Raw genomic sequence first — 20,783 nt, 5'->3', positions numbered from 1 at the left:
ATATATAAATAGAGAGAGACAGAGATAACAAGAGAAATAAAACTGAAAAAGAGAATTGCTAACAAACACCAGTAATGTTTAGAAAGGAACTTATGGATGAACAACCAGAATGGACTTCCATGCCCAGTTTTTTAAGAACTGCATCCAAGCATTTAACCTTGTCATTTAATTTAACTCTTCAGCTTCTTATTTAAGAAATAATCACTGAAGGCTGCATTTTCTATCAAAACTCCAAAGAATGCTCTTAGAGAGAGAAGGAGGTTGCCTAGAGGATGCCTTTGGTCTGACATTGTAAAATTGCTTAGAAACTGTATTTAGCTGCTGGTACATTACATTGAAGTCAAATTAATGTGACATTTGGTATCCTAGTTTTCCTAGAAATGCAGAGAATAGGATTGCTTTGTCAATATTTGTATACTTTATTCATTTACTATCTTTCTCCCATTTCCTACTCCTTCTCTCTCTCTTAAAGAGCCAGGAAACAAAAGCAAAAGACTTTATAGGTCACCTTGTGAGTTTCTCTGTTGTAACCACATGACCAATACAGAGTAAAAGGAGCCCTATAAAAAGTAAACAAGTGAACAACACCAATAAAACTTTATGGAGTCTGAAATGTAAATTCAAAGAATGCAAATCAAATTCAATCACAAAATTGTATCATTAAAATTTTTTTCTTCAACCAATATAATCTATGAAATACAGTCCATAAACCATACACATAGTTGGCTACATTTGGCCTTCAGGCCATAGAGTTTGACAACCTCTACCTCTGAGAAGTTTAAACTTCTCATAAAATTAAGGGAAAAGGAAGAATTTAACAAAGCCTGACTGGTGAAACAAACATAGACGTGTTATGTTTAGAAAGAGGAAGTTTCATAGAGTAATGTGCATGTCCAACATCATTCATCAATATGACTTGACCCTCCAACACACACAGAGAAGACACAGTGCTCACTCACCCCACTTCCCTGATAGCTTTCTTGCCTGATGTTTTCCTATAACTAATATTTCCATGCACTATTTTATATTTTGTTTGTGGTTGTAGCTTTCTCTATACTTTAAGCCACAACAAAAGGAAACATTTGACATTTTCTACCAGCATTAATAACAGTGACTCCAATTGATACTCAACAACTATTTTAGCAGAATTTGATGCTCTTAAAATAATTTACTTATGATCCGAGAACAATACAAATGTGGGAAAAATGTGAACAATTGGAAGTGAAATAAATATCATTGTAATCTCATTTTATAATGACTACTTCCTGCTAGGAAGTGGTGGTGCACGCCTTTAATCCTGGCACTCAGGAGGCAGGGACAGGAATATCTGTGAGTTCAAGACCAGCCTAGTCTACAGAGTAAGTCCCAGGACAGCCAGGATTGTTACACAGAGAAACAGTGTCTCAAAAAACCAAAAGAAAAAGAAAACAACAATAAAAAACCCAAAACTCAAACAATTGGTATTTTCTAATAAGTTTAAAGGATATTTATTTTTTATTTATTTATTTACTGTGTATATGTATGTACATGCTAGTGTAAAGGAGGAGGTCAGCGGGCAACTGAGGAAATCAGTTCACTCTTTCCAACATGTAAATTCTGGACATTGACATCAGGTTGCCAGTCTCAGAAGTGATCACCTTCACCTGCTGAGCCATCTAGTGGACCCAAGACTTTGTTTTTTAATTTGAAAAGAAAATTTTGGCAACACTCTCAGAAATTCATATTTAGTATTTGACATGTAAGCATCTATAGACTATCTTTGATGAGGTAGAGATAATTAATTTGATTGGCAATATTTGAAATCCTGAGTGTGTTAAAATATTTTAAAATATCACCAATAATGCAACACTTTGAATCAGCATTTGTTTTTCATGTATCCTTAAACTGACATGTCTTAAAGTGTCTTAAAAAGATAGAAGGTATTATTATTATTCTAATTACAATCATGGGAAACACCAATATCTAGATAATCATTTTACTATAAAGTTTTCAAGTTTCAAGGTGCTCTAATGTTACCAGAATAAGTAAAATTTTAGGCATTCAGAATATTGGAAACTGTTGGTGAGAAGATAGATCTTAAAGTCAGTACGTAGCTAGCAGTTACAAGATGCTCAAATTCTTAATTAATAAAAACCCCTTACATTTATCAAAAACACAAATTTGTATCCACTAGATAAACATCAACATATAAATACATGTATTTATGTTTTATTTACTTAGTTTTTATGAGTGTGTTTTTGTGTATTGGGCAGGCATGCATGCAGCATGGCATAATGTGAGTGTCAGAAGGTATCTTGTGGAAATCAATTCTCATCCATTTTCCTGTGGATGTCAGTTCTTAATCCAAGTAGGTTTCAGGAACTGAACTCAGGTCATCACCTTGACAGTAGTGCCTTAATCTACTAAAGAATCTTCTAACTCTGTGAGTACATTTTAAAAAGTTGTACAGTATATTTTGTTTCTATTGGTCATTTTCTTGATGACACAAAATAAAATACATTTTTAATAATCTCCATTTTTGAGAGAAGGGAGTTGCAGGATATTATATAAAGAACCTTGAGTTTGTTAGGCAATATTGTATCACTGATTTAGATTTAGCATTATGCTCTGCTTTTAAATAACTAATATAAATCAAAAGGATACTGAAAGGTGCAATTATAGTCTTCACCACATGGATCATCAAACTTCTTGAACTTGAGTATTTTCATTTCTTGTTTTATACGTGCACATCAGAAAACTTGAGTATGACTCCACTCTCACCATTAGACCGTGTGTGTGTGTGTGTGTGTGTGTGTGTATTTGTGTGCATACAGTTACAATTGTTGTATTGTGTAACTGAGTAAATAAAATATCTGTACTCACTTGAAAGTTTATTCATGAATTTTTCTCTTCATATTAATTCATCTATTAATTTGTGTACATCATTATATATAATGTGTATTTATATTTCTGAACAACATTAAATGTTGCACACTCCTAAAAGCATTTCTACAAGTCAAGAGTGAAGATAATTTGAGTGAAAAATAGGGTGCATACATTTTTTTAAAAAGTCTTTGACAGCAATTTTAAATTCATCTTATATTAGTACATAAAAATAATTTACAGTCACGAAATTGAAAAAAAAAGTCCAAATTTTAATCAGTGTTTGATAAGTGGTAAGCCAATAGCTGATAGGTTTTATAATATTTAGGAGCAATGACAATAGCATATTTAATGATTTAATTGGGCATTGATGTAGTTTCTAAAATATAGGGATTTTTTTCCTGTAATTTTACATTTTAACCATTTTGTAAGCTGTCTTATATAGTGGTGATGTACAAATTTGAGTGCATATATGTAGAAGGAATGCATGTGTGTGGCCAGATATCAAAGCCTGGTATCTTAAGCAAAGTCTATCCAAATAATAATAATAATAATAATAATAATAATAATAATAATAATATAACAATAATAATAATGGTCAAATATGTTCATATTCATATATTCAGAATTCATTATATATATACACACACATAATATAATGGATATGAATCAGATTCTTTCTTTGAGCTTAGGGTTCATTATTTTAGTTGGACGAGCTGGACAAGTCTCCAGATACTGCCATTTCCTCTGCTTCTGGGGCTGGGGTTACAGGTATGTGCTGCACAACCCAGCTGTTTATGTGTGTGTGTCTTCAGGCCTTATGTTTTCACAGCAAGAAAATTTACCTACCCAGCCATTGCCCCAGCCCAGCTGTGTCAGGCTTTGGATGTACAGAGAGGAACACTGACTGTAGGATGACCTAAGGAACACCAGAGCAACGGAAGAGCCCCTAGGGGAGTGATGATGGCTTGGTTTCCTAGCTGTGTGCATCTGTCAAAACTCATGTACACAAACACCTCTGGTTGGTACATTTCACCAAAGATGGTGTATCCAAAATCTCTACACGGCTACCATAATCTCATTAATAACATACAAGCTGATGTAGTTGTGGTGAAGTGCATTAATGTTGACAAAACTGAAATGGATGGATGGGTAGAAAAACAATAAACTAGTATGATATTATAAGCAAATAATTTATTTAAATGTATGCATGCTCAGTGTTAAATTCTGACATTTCATATGTTCAATTTTCATAAAAATATTTTTAATAGATTAAAATATCTGTTTTCAGTGTGACTAGATTTATAAGGCTACTGAAAAAGTAGAGATTAGTGGTTTAGAGATAACTGAACAAAGAAAAATATATGTTTTATGTAAACTGATATTAATATAATTGTTATAGATCTATAAATTTGAGGAAGTGTTGAAATTTGTATAAAGATTAAAAGTCACTTTTGCATTGTCTAAATTGACCACAGAGAAAGAAAAGATAAATAGGTCAGGTGTTTAGTATGAATGACTATACTTCAAGAGGTTTGAATCAGTCACCATATTGTTGGTGGAAGTTTCTTTGTCTATCCAGCAACTTCCAAATACTCAGCAGCTGCTTCTTAAATAATTGACTCAGAGGCTTAATATTACTTATAAATGCGCAGCTGTTAGGTCAGGCTTATTACTAACTTGTGCTTATACTTAAATTAACCCATAATTCTTATCTATGTGTAGCCATGTGGCTTGATACCTTTTATCAGAACTTGCTTTAATTCTCATCTTGCTTCCCCTGCTTCTAGCTGATGACTTCTCACTCCGCCTTTCCGCTTCCCAGTATTCTTGGTTTGGTTGCCCCATCTATACTTCTTTCCTGCCTACTGGCCAATTAGCATTTTAATTAACCAATTCAAGAGATAAACCTTTATAGTGTACAAGAGAATTATTCCACAGCATTATACAACATATGTGCATTCAAAATCATCATGTTGTAGACCATAAAGTATGAAATTTTATTTGTCACTTTAAGGTAAATTATCACTTTACATGATTTTCACTTTGAAAACACAAAATGATCATAACAAATAATTTAAAAATAATGTTTTGTTTTAATATCTCCATCTTGATAATGAATATTAAATATAACCGATAAGATAAAAAGGTAGATTATTTAATCTGATTTAAAAAGGAACTGCTTGTTTTGAATATTTTACATTGGATTGGATTTTTATATATTGTAAACCAATTTTGTATTGGACTCACCAAAATAGGATAATTAATGAAATTTTTTGTCTGAATTTGTCAAAATGTTAATGGACTAGATATCGTTAATGTAATTTCTGACTGTATATACTTATTGTACATATTTTTTCTCATATTAGTTATAACTTTTTTATTTTAGACAAAAAAGGGGAAATGTGCTTGATAAATTATGCACCCCAATAAACTTATCTGGGAGTCAGAGAATAGAACAGCCACTGTATTAAACAAAGAGGTTAGGCACACACCTTTAATCCTAGCATTCAGGAGGCAGAAAGCCATCTGGATCTCTGTGAGTTCAAAGCCATATTGGGAACAGAGGCAGGCATGGTGACACACACTGACACACACCTTTAATCTCAGCACTTGAGATCTCATGTCTTTGCTTTGGAAGGACACACGCCTTAATCCCAGGAAGTGATGGCAGGAAGCAGAAAGGTATATAATGCATGAGGAAACAGGAACTTGGGTTCTTAAGGTATGAGGACCAGGAACTAGAAGGTTTTGTGCAGTTCAGTGGAGATCCTCAGGGGTGAAGACTCAGAGGCTTTCAGTCTGAGGAAACAGGATCAGCTGAGGATTTGGCGAGGTAAGGTTGGCGGTGGCTCATTCTGTTTCTCTGACCTTTCAGTTTTCACCCCAATATCTGGCTCTGTTTTTTTATTAAGATCTTTTATGATTTATCTTACATATAACACAAATTTCTGTCATGAACATACCTTTCAAAGCCATTATTACATATTTTCTTTACTATTTAAAACTACTAATGTCATTTTTCATTGTATTCAGTATTAGAATTTAGTTTAAATAAAAAGCTAAACCTTAATAAAATCTTTGTTACATTATACTTTTAAGATAGGGTATTAAAGCATAAAATCCATAAAAAATTGATCAAGCATGGATTTTAAAGGTAAGAGTTAATAGTAAAGAATAAATGAGTATTAATTAATTTGTACTCAGAGTTCTGAATAATGGTTAATAATTATTTAGATTATATACAATCAATTTATATGTAGGCTCTGCATTATGACTACAATTAGTCTTCAAAGAATGAATGAAATTATATCAAAAATAATTAATAAATGAGCACCTCTACTGTTATAACAGGTGTTCTAATTTAATACATAATATAATTTTTAAGGTAAGATAGAATTGGTGTTATTTCGAACTCTTAAATTCCATCAGTGTACTACAAAATTTGTGAAGCCCCTGTAATTTAATAGTAAAAATACCACTGCTTTACTTTATAAACATTCAAAAATTTTGTAATAGCAGAACTAAGAATAAAATAAGAAATTCCAAAAATTTGTGTCATAAACACATAAGGTTATATATTGAAGAAAATCAAAAATGGAAAAAAAATCAAGAGGGGATTCTGTTGTCAAGGATTATAAAGTTTATGATAAAAATGTTTCTGACTGAAAACTAGTGACAGTGGGTGCTGGGGGATGTTCTGTATGTCCTGTGGGAGCCCATTCTCAGGTTCCTCGTGGCTTTACCCAGCAGGTCTGCATAGAGGATGATTAGGACCATGGGCCTGAGTGCAGGTGTCTGAGATGGTCTGCACTTGGCTGTATTGGGGGATGGTCTGTATGTCAAGTTGCTCTGATTGGTCAATAAATAAAACCTGATTGGTCAGTGGCCAGGCAGGAAGTATAGGTGGGACTAACAGAGAGGAGAAATAAAAGAACAGGAAGGCAGGAGTCACTGCCAGCCACTGCCAGGACAATCAGCATGTGAAGATGCTGGTAAGCCACAAGCCACTGGCAAGGTATAGATTTGTAGAAATGGATTACTTTAAGATATAAGAACAGTTAGCAAAAAGCCTGCCATGGCCATACAGTTTGTAAGCAATATAAGTCTCTGTGTTTACTTGGTTGGGTCTGAGTGGCTGTGGGACTGGCGGGTGACAAAGATTTGTCCTGACTGTGGGCAAGGCAGGAAAACTCTAGCAACAAGTGGGAAAATTACACATAGTTTTAAGTTGACTAATTCTGAACTGATATCTAACCCATGAGCTGTGTGTGTATTCCTATAATGCTAATGTTTGGATCTGTATGATAACCTAAGGTATTGTAACTTGGTTGTTTGTCAACCTTCAGCATTACTGGGGGGGGGGAGGTACTCTTAAGGGATGTGGTACAATAGAAGGCAGTTAGGGAACATGCCCGTGGAAGGGTATATGGACAAACGACTTTTTCAAAGGTTTTTATTTTAGTTCACCATGAGGGACATAATCCATCTTCACCGGTGCCTTGCCACCATGATGTGCCGGGCTACCAAGCTGGATGCAACAGGGCTCACCTTGGATTGAAGCCTCTCAGCCTACGAAGGAAGCAAACCTTCCTTTCATGTATGTTATCATTCTCACACAGTTTGTTACAATGATCATAACAGAGTCAAATTCCATGTGATGTTTCAATGTGTGTTCATTAGGTTACCAGGTTAAGCATATCTGTCTCTTCCTTAACTACAAAATATTCATGATGAAAACAAGCAAGTCCTTTTCTTGTAGCTTATAGGAACAGCTATCAATTTTACTCATGTGAATCACGTATGTTTCACATTCTGGGGCTTGAAAATTATATACTTCTTCAGGAAAACAATAAAGGCAGTCAACCAAGAAGGCAATTAAGGAAGACTTCTCGAGAATTAAATGATTGTGGAAGCCAGCCCTCACTGAGGACAGATGATATTCAAACCATGGATGAGATCTGGAGACCTATTTTCCTTGTGACCAGTGGAATTGTGATAGACTATGTCGGATACACTGGCAGATCCAGACTGGGACACTGAGGAAGACTGTCATAGCTCTAAATCATCTAGTGTCTCCACATCAGAAGAAAGAACCTATAATGTAAGCCCCAAAATATTCTACAGAGACTTAACTATTACTCCAAAATATCACTGCTCTGAAAACAAGGAACTGAACATAATCATAATCACACACACACACACACACACACACACACACACACACACACACACACATGAACAGCAAGCAAAAGATTTTCACACCTATGCTCTTAGGTACTGCCAATACCACTCATGGTACATAAACTAAATATATGTAACAGAAACAGACTTGCAGATCTGTATTACACACCCCTGGATTAACCAATTACAGATCTAACCTATTAGGGGAAAAGAAACAAAAACAAACAACAACAACAAAAAAATGGTCACAAGTATATTGAAGATGTATTAATGCTTTTTTTATTCTTTCTTAAATATCACATTTTAACTATAATTTATATAGCTTTTACATACAATTAAGCACAAATAAAATATCATCACAACAGTTCTCACATGTCATAAATGTTTCTCTCAAAGTATCTGATTCTTGTTTGGAAGGTGATATTCTATTTAACAGTCTGACAAAAGAAAACAAATTCTAGATGCAGAAATTAATGTTATAACAAGCCCCGGTGTGTTTTCTTACACAATGTTCATCAATCTTTCAGAATTCCCTAGGCTTGTTATGAAACCTACTAGATTCTAACAGCAAACCTATAAAGCATAAAATACTGTTCCTTTTAAAATAAAGAAAATGACAGAACTGTCCTGCCATGGGATGTTCTGTATATTAAATGTGTTGCTCTGATTGGTTAATAAATAAAACACTGAGCCAGTAGCCAGGCAGGAAGTATAGGCAGGACAAAGAGAGAGGAGAATTCTGGGAAGTGGAAGGCTGAGTCAGAGAGATGCTGCCAGGCACTGCCATGAAAAGTGAGATGTAAGTTATCAGGAAGCAACGAGCCACGTGGCAACTTATAGACTAATAGAAATGTGTTAATTTAAGATATAAGGACAGTTAGCAAGAAGCCTGCCACAGCTATACAGTTTATAAGTAATATAAGTCTCTGTGTTGGGTCTGAATGGCTGTGGGACTGGTGGGTGAGAGAGATTTGTCCTGACCGTGGGTCATGCAGGACTGGAAAAAACATTAGCTACACTGTCCTATGTGCTCTTTCTGTTTATCTTGATATTATATAGTATAGCCAGTAAAACAAAATGCAAAATTATCAGAAAAGGAAGAATATATTTGTATATTCCTGAACATGCACATGATTACATGTTTAAATACATTAAATCATTGAACATTCTGGAGAAGCTAGTGTATGCCTTTAATCACAGCATTCAGGAGAGAGAGGCATGTGGATCTCTATGACTCTGAGGCCAGTCTGGTCTACATAGTGATACTCTGTCTCAAAAGGAAAACAAAAACAAATAATATTCACTTCCATCCTTCAAAGAGATACAAAAATAATGGATCTTGAGGGCCAGAAATATGGCTCTGTGGTTAAGAACACTTGTTGCTTCTTTAGAGTAATTAGGGTTCAATTCCCAGAAATCACATGGCAGCTCACAACTGTCTGTAATTGCATTTCTCTGAGATCCAAAGCCATCTTAAGGATACCTCAGACAGTATAAGTACACAGACACATGAAAGAAAGCATTCATACACATAAAATTAAATAAATAAGCATTAAAAATCCAAGGACTTAGAGGTTTCATTATACAATTATTTCTAACATAGGTAATTTTCAGAATAAAACACTATGTAATTTATTAATATGTCTGCATATGTTTTCCAGATGGAAATTAATCCATATACCATTGAAGTCATGTTTTTTCACCCATTGAATTCCTAAATAGAATCACCCAAGAGAAAGGGATACAATTTTATGTAAGAAAATAGTAGTGATTAAAATTTTTATAGGAACATGAATATAATTGCAATAAAGTTCGCAGAGTCAAGCTCAATATATTTTATCATTTCCATGTGGGTAAACTGTTTAAATGTTCTTTAAGAGTTTAATAAAATATAAACTTTAATACAGAAAATTAGAAGTACTGAATTAAAATGATACAAAAAGCACACACACATATTTAATGTTTTATTGAAGATGATGAAAATATAAATATATCCCAATATAATTATAGGTAGGTAGGTAGTTATAGCTATGTGTATGACCACATGTACACATATGTAAAGTGTGGAATAGTAAAAATGATGTTTTTATGCCATGAAATGATACTAGTTCTTTTAATCTATACTATTGTATAGTTTCTTTTTCTGAGGTTGTCATAATAAGAATGAAATTAATGTTATCTTTAAAAACATTCTAACTGAAGAAAAATGTGGTACTATTCCTATGATTCCTATGATGATAGAAATAATCTAAATATCAGTAAACTCATGAAAATATACCTAATAAAGCATTTTTGAAAAAATACTTTCCACCAAATTTTATTTAACATCTTACATACTCACACTTATATCTAATACAGTTATGGTATTATACTATAAGCAATTACTATTTAGGTTAGGGAAACTTTTGATGAATGCACTGGGAGAATTGACCTTCTCTGCTGTCTTCCAGAGTCTCATATATGACTAAGTTTGTTTTATTCTTATCTTTTAAGTAGGAGAGCCAAGCAAGTGAGGTCTGAAATGATGAAATTTAAAAAAAAAATCCTAATTTTGAGTTGGTTAACTGACACAGTTTGTACTGAAAAGATGCCAAAGAGAAAGCATGTGTAATTATTGCTGTCACTGAAAATCTTGAAAAAATCTGTAAGAATGAAATAATTTATCATGCTTTAAATGACTTAAACATAATTATGCTTATTTATATATCTCAATAATGAAAAGTATAAGATGACTACAACACTAAATATTGTTTTTAAAAGGTAACAAATAATTATACAGAAAGAAATATCATCATCAACCAAAAACAAATACAACTTTAAAATTATCAGTAATTATTATTTCACCTTTACATGAGACTTTCAAAAACTTTTGACAATTCCTATATGATTTGTCATTGATGTCTTACTGATAATGTGGGAAGTTAACTCACAAATTACATAATGAAGTACTAAAGGTCATCCTGGTTACTGTTGGGGTATCCTTAACACTAGTAAACACACATACACACATACTGGGCTGCTTGCAATATTTTAGTTTATTTCTTTTATGTACTCCATTTTATCATTCTACTTTTTCAGAATTATTATAGCCTCCTGAAATATCAGGGCTTTGGTATTTTTAGTGACATCAAGTATTTGAACAGGCATCTCTCTCTGATTTTAATGATGGTTTCTCTAGAAGACTATCACCTCCCTACAAATATATCTGGATTCGAAAGAAGAGAACCTGTTATGTCATAGCTAGTTTATGGTTTTCACAATGAGTTACTAGTTGTCAAAATTCATTCCAATGCCTCCCATTTCTTGAAAAGGTCATAGTCTTCCAATGGTAAAAATAGATATAAATATATGAATATTTTTATCATCAACATTATCTTTCTAATCTAACAAAAGAACTCAGAATCTCCCCCCCAGATCTACTTCTCTTTTTACCTTAAAAAAAGGAAATAGGAGTCCTCCCAGGAATATCAAAAAGACATGGAATAAAAAGTTGCAATAAGACAAGGCACCCCCCCCATATCAAAGCTGGACTAGGCAATGCAGTAGGAGGAAAAGGGTCCCAATAACAGGCAAAGGAGGAAAAGACATCCCCACATACTCCAACAAGAACACCAAACTAAGCAAACCATAACAGATATGCAGAAGACCCATTTCAGAAAGGAATTTCAGGGTCTGTGATTGTCACTTCAGTCTCTCTGGCCCACAATGAGCCCTACTTAGTCGATTCTTGACATGGTCCTCTGGTTCCTACAATCCTTCTTCACCCTCTTCTGAGGTGTTCCACTGGCTCTGCCTAGTGTTTGGTTCTGGGTATCTGCATCAGCTCACATCAGTTGCTGGATGAAACCCCCCTGACGACAATTCATCAATGGAATCCAATTGAAGATGCAGAAGTAAATCCACACATGTATGTACACCTGATTTTTTATAAAGAAGCCAGGAATACACAATGGGGGGAAAGACATTCTCAACAAATGATGATGGTCTAACTGGATATCACCATGTAGAAGAAAACAAATAGATCCATATCTATCAACCTGCAATGTGATGATACTTTCTTTGTGCTCTGCTGTGGAATAATTCTCTTGTACACTGTAAAGATTTGTCACTCAAAATTGGTTTAATAAAATGCTATTTGGCTAGTTGCTAAGCAGGAAGTGTAGGTGGGGCTACCAAACTAAAAATGCTGGGAAGAGGAAAGGTGGAGTCAGGAGTCATCAGCCAGACACAGAGGAAGCAAGATGAGAATGCCACACTGATAAAAGGTATCAAAATACATGGCTAAGCATAGATAAGAATTATGGGCTAATTTAAGTAAGAGCTAGTTAGTAATACGCTTAAGTTACTGGCCAAGCATTCAAAAGTAATAGCATGCCTCCGTGTCAATTATTTAGGAAGAGGCTGATGGTTATTTGGGAACAGGAAGGCGGGAGAGAAACTTCCACCTACAGTGCTCTAACAAATAAAGCTTGCCTGGCAATCAGAGTGTGAAGTTAGGCACTAGTAACCATAGAGGCCAAGCAGTGATGACACACACCTTTAACCCCAGCACTTGGGAGGAAGAAGTAGGAAAATTAGGAGTTTAAGGCCACTCTGGGCTACACAAGATTGAACCAGTCTAAAAGAAAAACAGAGCCAGGCAGTGGTGTCTCACACCTTTGATCCCAGTACTTGGGAGGCACACACATCTTTAATACCAGCATTAGGGTGATGGAGACAAGAATATAAGGCAGGAAGAGACAGGAGGTCAGCCCCTCTTCAGTCTGAGGATTTGGTAGAGGTAAGAAGTCTCCCTATTGTCTGGCTCCTTTTCTTCTCTGATATTTCAGTATTTACACTGATATCTAACTCTGGGTTTTCATTATTAAGACCAATTAGAATTCATGCTACACCTGCACAAAATTCAAGTCCAAGTGGATCAAAGACCTCAGCATAAAATCAGTGGTTTTCTTCTAATAGAAGAGAAATTGGTGAATAGCCTGGAATGCACTGGCACAGGACAACTTCTTAAACAGAACACAGATAGTGCAAGCATCAAGAGCCACAATCAATAAATGGGACCTCATGAAGCTGAATGGCTTCTGTAAGGCAAAAGACACTGTCAAGAGAACAAAAGAGCATGCTGGGGATGGGAAAAGACGTTGACTATCTTAACACAAGAAAGAAGGCTCATATCCAAGATATATAAAGAACTCAATAAACTATATATCAACAAACCACATAATCCAATTTAAAAAGGGATGCCAATCAAAACAGAATTCCAAGCAGAGGAATCTCAAATGGCTCAGAAAATCTTGAAGAAATGTTCAACATCCTTAGCCATCAGGAAAATGAAAATCAAAATTATTTTGTGATTGTACCTTACCCAGGTCAAAAAGGCTAAGATAAAAAACACAAGTCACAGCTCATGCTGGAGAGGATGTGGAGCAAAGGGAACACTCTTCCATTGCTGGTAGGAGTGCAAATTCATACAGCCACTATGGAATTCAATATGGAAGTTCCTCAGAAAATTGAGAACTCATCAGCCTAAAGTTCCAGCTATACCACTCTAAGTCCTATACCCAAAGGACTTTTCATCCTACCACAAGTATACTTGCTCATTTGTGTTCATAGTAGCTTTATGTATAATATACAGAAACTGGAAATAACCTAGCTGTCCCTCAACTGAAGAATGGATTTAAAAAATGTGGTAGATTTATATAGCGGAGTACTACTCTCAGCTGTTAAAAATAATGACATTACAAAATTTGCGAGCAAATGGATGGAACTAGAAAAATCATCCTGACTGAGGTAACCTAGAAAGACAAACATGATATGAAGTCACTTATAAATGGACATTGGCTTTTAAGTAAAGAATAATTGTGCTCCAATCCACCCAGAGAGGCTAAGTAAGAAGGAGAACTCAAGGCGAGTATGCATTGATGTCTTTGGGGAAATGGAATAGATTTTGCAGGTTAACTGGGGGCAAGTGGGGATGGGAACAGGAGAGCAAAGGCAAGAGGAGGGGTAGAGGGAGAGAGTACTGGGAGAGATGACTGGAATTTGGGGGATGTGCATTTGTGGGGCAATGTAGAAACTTAGTGTAATGGAAACTTCATGAAATCTATGAGAGTGACCCTAGCAAAGACTCCCAGTAGTGGGGGATACAGAGCCTGAATTGCCCATCTTTTGTAACCAGACAAGGCTTCCAGCAGTGGACTGAGACGTCAACTCAACCACAAAACTTTCAACCTACAATACTGCCTGCCTGCAAGATGTGATGGGAAAATGGTGGTACAGAACTTGTGGGAGTGGCCACCAAAGACTGATCCAAGGAGAGGGAGCCCATGGCTAATAATGCCTGGATGTCCAGGAACCAAAGCCATGATAGCCCAGAGGCCCAGGATAAAACCAAACATGACTGGTACACAAAAATTTAATGAAATATCTCCTATAATCATAGATCGGTGCCCAAAACAAAAAATCTTAATAACTATTTACAGATTGGATTGCACGAGCTAATAAGGTGTAGAAAGCATGTTATGCAGCAGAAGCAGACATTATATCTTAGTAATTTCTCTAGAAATGTCTTATTTGATCTTTAAATCTATTGAAATGAGGTTTCCAGAAGTTTCTGTTATACAAAGCAAATATTCTTTGATTTTTTTCTGTATCTGCTACCTGTATCTATACACTGTAATTCCTCTATGACTAAGGTATAATATGAAACCTTAAACATTTTATGAAATAACTTTCTATCCAATGGAATATGCTGTGGCATTCTATATTTTCACACACACACACACACACACACACACACACACACACACACACACACACACACACTTCTTTTACTTAAAATAGACTTTTATCTCACATAATATATCCTAATTATATATTTCCATACTCTGCTCTTCCTAATTCTTCTCCATGTTCTTTCACAACCAGATCCATTGTGCCATGCCTGTACATGCTACCCTTAGTATCTGTGAGTTCATAGTAGTTTCAATCACAATTTTTTTAGAGAGCTTTGTTTTCATGGTATCCCTATCCTCTCTGGCTTTCACATACTTTCTGTCTCCTCTGATGATGGCTGAAAAAGGCAATGATAGATGAGAACAGCAGAATGTAATGATATATTGTTGAGTAACTTTTTTGCTGCAGTTTGATTTTTTTTTAATTACTGTAGTTATTACCCCAGGTCCCTGGACAATCTGGTATCATGTTCTTGATCTCCCAAGCACTGTCATGTATAGTTACACGTCTTGGAATGGGCCTTAAGTCAAATCAGCTGTTGCTCAGTTACTCCCACAGCTTTGTGTTACCATTGCTCTAGCACGTCATGCAGGCAAGACAACATTGTCAAACAGAGGATTTGGCTGGAGTATTGTTTATGTTCTCTTCTTGGAGCATGCAGAGTACCTGTACTAAAGATGCTACCATGGCCAGATAAGTGTCATAATATCTGAATGGTTGTTGCTAATTATAAAAGAACAAAACTTAAGATTCCTGGGACAGTTTAATAATACCTAAAGGATTTCTTCAGTTTAGAATGACTACTTTCTGTATAGAAAAGTTTATATTCATACAAACAATTTAACTAAACAGACTCCATATTCTCATATATTTTATGTTTTAGAAACTGTATTAAGTGACAGTATCCACCAATTAGAATGGTAATGGCTTTAAAGAAATCAGGAAATTAAAATAGAAATATATATATATATGTATATATATATATATATATATATATATATATATATATATATATATATAAAGTTTTGCTTAAATTTTTGTGGATACATCAGTGTTGGACTGGAAAACATAAAAATTTCATAGAGATCATTGCAATGCCATTAAATATTCTGCAGTAACCAGTTATATAGTACCATATATTTAGCAGCTAAAAATTCAAGTTAGTACCTACTTCTTTTTTAAATATCATGATATTTTAGTAATATTGATTTATTATTCAATGTTCACAACATTTGTTTTAGGATAAATACTACCCTCTGAAGATTTGCAACTATAATTGATCATACATTTTTTCATGTGGAATATAGCATTTTTAAAGAGCAAATGACAATAATTTAGCAGAGTATACTTGAATCCTAGGATCCGGCTTTAGCATTGTGTGTGTGTGTGTGTGTGTGTGTGTGTGTGTGTGTGTGTGTGTGTGTGTGTGAAGGCATGCACACATGTGTGGGTGTAGGAACATCATTGGACACAGGTGTGTGTGTACATGTTTTGTGTGTAAGCTAAAGCACTAAAGAGAACAAATATTCATATTCATTACATTCTTACAAAAACTTCAAACCAGATTCTTTACATGCATCTATTATTTTTTAAAAAAACAAGAACTATTGAGACTCATAATTAAATTCTGAATTTATGACATTCAATATACTAATTTGTTCTTCTTTATCCATTTTTCTGTCGTCAGTGTGAGACTCTCAGCTCCCCAAAGGCAGAACTGCTTCATTCTTACACTCCCAGAAGACCTATCCTTTCATACTGTATTTCTTTGTCATAAAACTGAAGTATCATTGTGATATATTCAACACATAATTCTTGTTTTCCAAGCAGACGTTTTAAATCCTGTTTTTATTTCACACATAATTAACCAAAATTAATATATCATGTAAAGACATATAAGAAGCAATTATGAACTACAAATAACAGTTTTAATGTTTCCCTTAATTTTTAAATATGTTATTTTTAACACACATTTGTGTACATATTGTTAGGTTGTACAAATTGCACTATTCAAATTGATTCAAGGAACAACAAAGGGTATGAGTTGATGTAGATCTAGAATCACATACCTTTGTTGTTGTCCATTCCCCCAACAGCATAGAGAGTTCCAACTGTAGATTTTCTGGGCTTAGTTCTTGGGCTTTGCATTAAAGTTCTTCTTTCTGGCAATAGATGGTATTTCATTGCTTCCAGAATCAGTTTTTGACATTCCAAATCATTCTTAAATAGTGCATGGTTTTCAAGGTCAGCAAGTATCTGGGAATAATACACAGTCACTGTTAATGCTATTTCTTAATTAGTGAGTAAATGTCTTATGTATTGACAATAGAAGCTTAGTTCCTATCCCATTACTCTTAACTTTAGAAAACAGGATAGCAATGTTTTACTAGATAATAAAAATTATAAATAAAATAATCAAATATACTTGCTGCCATTCCTATTTTTCCTAAGAAATCTAGACACTGTAACCAAAATATTTAAATGTAAATTTGCCTTAGGTTGATAAGTTGGCTCATTGTATAAGTTTAACAATCTTCCAATTATGATATATGTGCAAAAGGTCATTTATACTAAAATGATTGACTCTAATATTATTGACATCAAAGTGACTTTTAATTAATTAGGATGTATTAATTTTAGTTTAAAATAATTCTGTGTTTACATTTTTATCAAATATGAAGATACTCATTAGAAAATATTTTTAAAAGGTCAGGTCAATTAGGATTTAAGCTTTAAAAACTGTATATTATATTTTTGGTGTGAGCCTAGCTTGTCTGGGGAAGGTGGGAAGTGAACGGGAGGAAGGGTGGAAGGGGGAACTGTGGTTGGTATGTAAAATAAAAAACTTTTAAATAAAAAATTGTATATTAGTGGCATTGGTACTTTATTGTATAAAATTAACTTAATAGCTAATGATAATCAAAATATAGCTTAAATTACTTTCAGATAGGCTCTATTGCCAGTTTCTTGCATTTTTCTAGTGTTGCATATGTATAAAGGTCTTCAGTTTGCAGGAATATCATTTCCAAGTCTAGATGAAAGTAATAGATTGGTTAGTCACAATTCATTAGTATCTTTATTTTTAATTAGAAAAATATTATATATGTTAATGTGCTTATAATTTCCTTAGTTAATACAATTCATTAGAATAAATAGTGTGTATGACATAATTTGAATGTTAGCTAATTATTACATCTTGTTAAAAAAGTAAATATGTATTAATGTTTGAATGGACAAAATTTTTGATTACATATTTGTTTATTAGTTTCAGCATTGTTGAAAACACTAATAATGATAAATTTTACCACTTCACATATGCTTCTTTATACTATTAAATCATCTTTTGTATTACAATAATTGAACAAGACAAACACTAAGATTTATGTTTCTTATAAAATCAGTCTTATTAAAGTATATGTAGTCTAGTTAATATTAAAAGTAAGAAATTATTTATAACACAAGTATTTGTATTATACAGAATTACACAGAGTTTTCTTAAAATATGAATTGCTTCCCTTCTCCATCACCAACCATCTCCCTGTGGTACCAGCGACCAGCTGAGCCACATGCCCCTTCACTTAATAATCAAAACACTAAATATACAGAATAAAGAAAGAATATTAAGAGCAGCAGGGGGAAAAGATCATGTGACATATAAAGGCAGACTTATCAGAATTACACCTGACTTCTCAATGGAAACTCTTAAAGCCAGGAGGTCCTGGTCAGACATTCTACAGACACTAAGAAACCACAGATGTCATCCAAGACTACTATACCTAGCAAAGCTTTCAATTACCATAGATGGAGAAAACAAGATACTCTATGACAAAACCAGATTTAAATGTTACATATCCACAAATTCAGCCCTACAGAAAGTCCTGGAAGGAAAACTACAGCCATAGGAAGTTAGCTGCAATCACCAAAACATAGACAATAAATAACCTCACATCAGCAAATCACAGAGAATAGAAACATAAATACACACACTAACACCACCACCAATAAAACCAAAAATAAGAATTATTATCTATTAATATCAATGGACTCAATTTGCCTATGAAAAGACACAGGCTAACAGAATGAATATGAAAACTGGACCCATCCTTCTGCTGCATACAAGAAACACACTGCAATCTCAAAGACAGACATTTCCTCAGATTAAAGGGTTGAGAAAAGACTTTTGAATCAAGTGAACTTAAGAAGCAAGCTGGTGTAGCTATCCTAATAGCTAACAAAATAAACTTCATACTAAAATTAATCAAAAGAGATGGAGAATGACATTTTACATTTATCAAAAGAAAATGCCATCAAGATAAAGTCTCAATTCTGAACATTTATGCCCAAAATACAAGGGAATCTATATTGTTTACAAAAATTACTAAAGGTTAAATCACACATCAAAATCCACAAACTAATAGTGGGAGATGTGAACACCCCACTCTCACCACTGGACAGATCTCAGACAGAATCATAACATAGAAATAAGGGAACGAGCAGATGCTATGGCTCAAATGGACCTAGCAGACATCTATAGAACATTTTACTCCAAAACAAAATATATATATATATATATATATATATATATATATATATATATATATATATATATACCTTTTTCTCAGAACCTCATGGAACCTTCTCTAAAATTGACCACATTTTGGTAATAAAGCAAATCTCCTCAGATACAAGAAAAAAAAAATGGAATAACCCCCTGTACCTTATCAGATTACCATGGCTTAATGTTAGAATTCATTAACACAAATTGCAGAAAGCCTACAAACTCATGGAACCTGAACAATGCTAAACTGAATCATCACTGGGTCAAGGAAAAAATAAGAAAGAAATTAAAGACTTCCTAGAATTCATTGAAAATAAATGCACAACATGTACAAAATAAATGCACGAACATATACATCACAGAGCAGTGCTAAGAGGACATTTCATAGTATTAAAGCCCACATAAAGAAAGTGGAGAAATCTCACAATGGTCACTTAACCGCATATCTGAAAGCTCTAGAACAAAAAGAAGCAAACTCACCCAAGAGGATTAGATGATGGCAATAATCAAATTGGGGACTGAAATCAATAAAACAGAAACAAAGAGAACAATACAGAGAATCAATAAAACAAAGAGTTGTTTGAGAAATAAACAAGATAGAAAAAAAACTCTTATACCAATTAAACCAAAAAGCAGAGAAAGAATATTCAAATTAACAACTTCAAAAATGAAAAGGGGGACATAATAAGAGATATGGAGGGAATCCAGAGAATCATTAGGTCATACTTCAAAAACCTGTACTCCACAAAATTGGAAAGTGTAAAAGAAATGTAAATTTTCTGGGTAAGTACCATATCCCCAAATTAAATCAAGGTCAGATAAACAATTTAAATAGACCTATAGACATTAAGGAAATAGAAGCAGTAATTATAAGTCTCCCAAATAATAAAAGCCCAGGACCAGATGGTTTCAGTGTAAAATTCCAGAGAATTTCAAGGAAGAGCTAATACCAATACTCCTGAAATTATTCTGAACAATATAAACAGAAGGAACATACCCAAACTCTTTTTATGAGGCTACAGTTACCTGATACCCAAACCACATAAAGATGCAAGTAGGAAACAGAATTACAGACTGCTCTCCCTCATGAACATTGATGTAAAATTACTCAATAAAATACTGGCAAACCAAATACATGAACATATAAAAAAGTCATCCACCATGATCAAGTAGGCTTCATCCAAGAGATGCAGGGACGGTTCAACATATGAAAATCTGTCAATGTAATCCACCATATAAACAAGTTGAAAGAAGGAAAAAAAAAACACATGATAATTTCATTAGACGCTGAAAAAGCCTTGGACAAAATCCAACACCCCTTCATGATAAAGGTCTTGGAGAGATCATGGATACAAGAAATATACCTAAATATAATAAAGGAAATTTACAGCAAGCCAACAGCCAACATCAAATCAAATCTATAGACACTCAAAGCAATTGTACT

At 34.0% G+C, this 20,783-nt stretch overlaps 1 protein-coding gene across 1 annotated transcript in view; it reads right to left on the bottom strand.

Moving 5' to 3' along the window:
• Klhl1 (kelch like family member 1) overlaps nucleotides 1-20,783 on the bottom strand; it is a 346,069-nt gene that overhangs the window by 101,206 nt on the left and 224,080 nt on the right. Inside the window, exon 6 of the mRNA XM_037208360.1 lies at nucleotides 16,851-17,037. Within this exon, the coding sequence (XP_037064255.1) occupies nucleotides 16,851-17,037 (187 nt within the window). The remainder of the gene's footprint in view (nucleotides 1-16,850; nucleotides 17,038-20,783) is intronic.

Source organism: Peromyscus leucopus, chromosome 9 (genome assembly GCF_004664715.2).
Source record: "Peromyscus leucopus breed LL Stock chromosome 9, UCI_PerLeu_2.1, whole genome shotgun sequence".
Classification (NCBI taxonomy): Eukaryota; Metazoa; Chordata; class Mammalia; order Rodentia; family Cricetidae; genus Peromyscus; species Peromyscus leucopus.
This window is presented reverse-complemented; position numbering and strand designations above follow the sequence as displayed.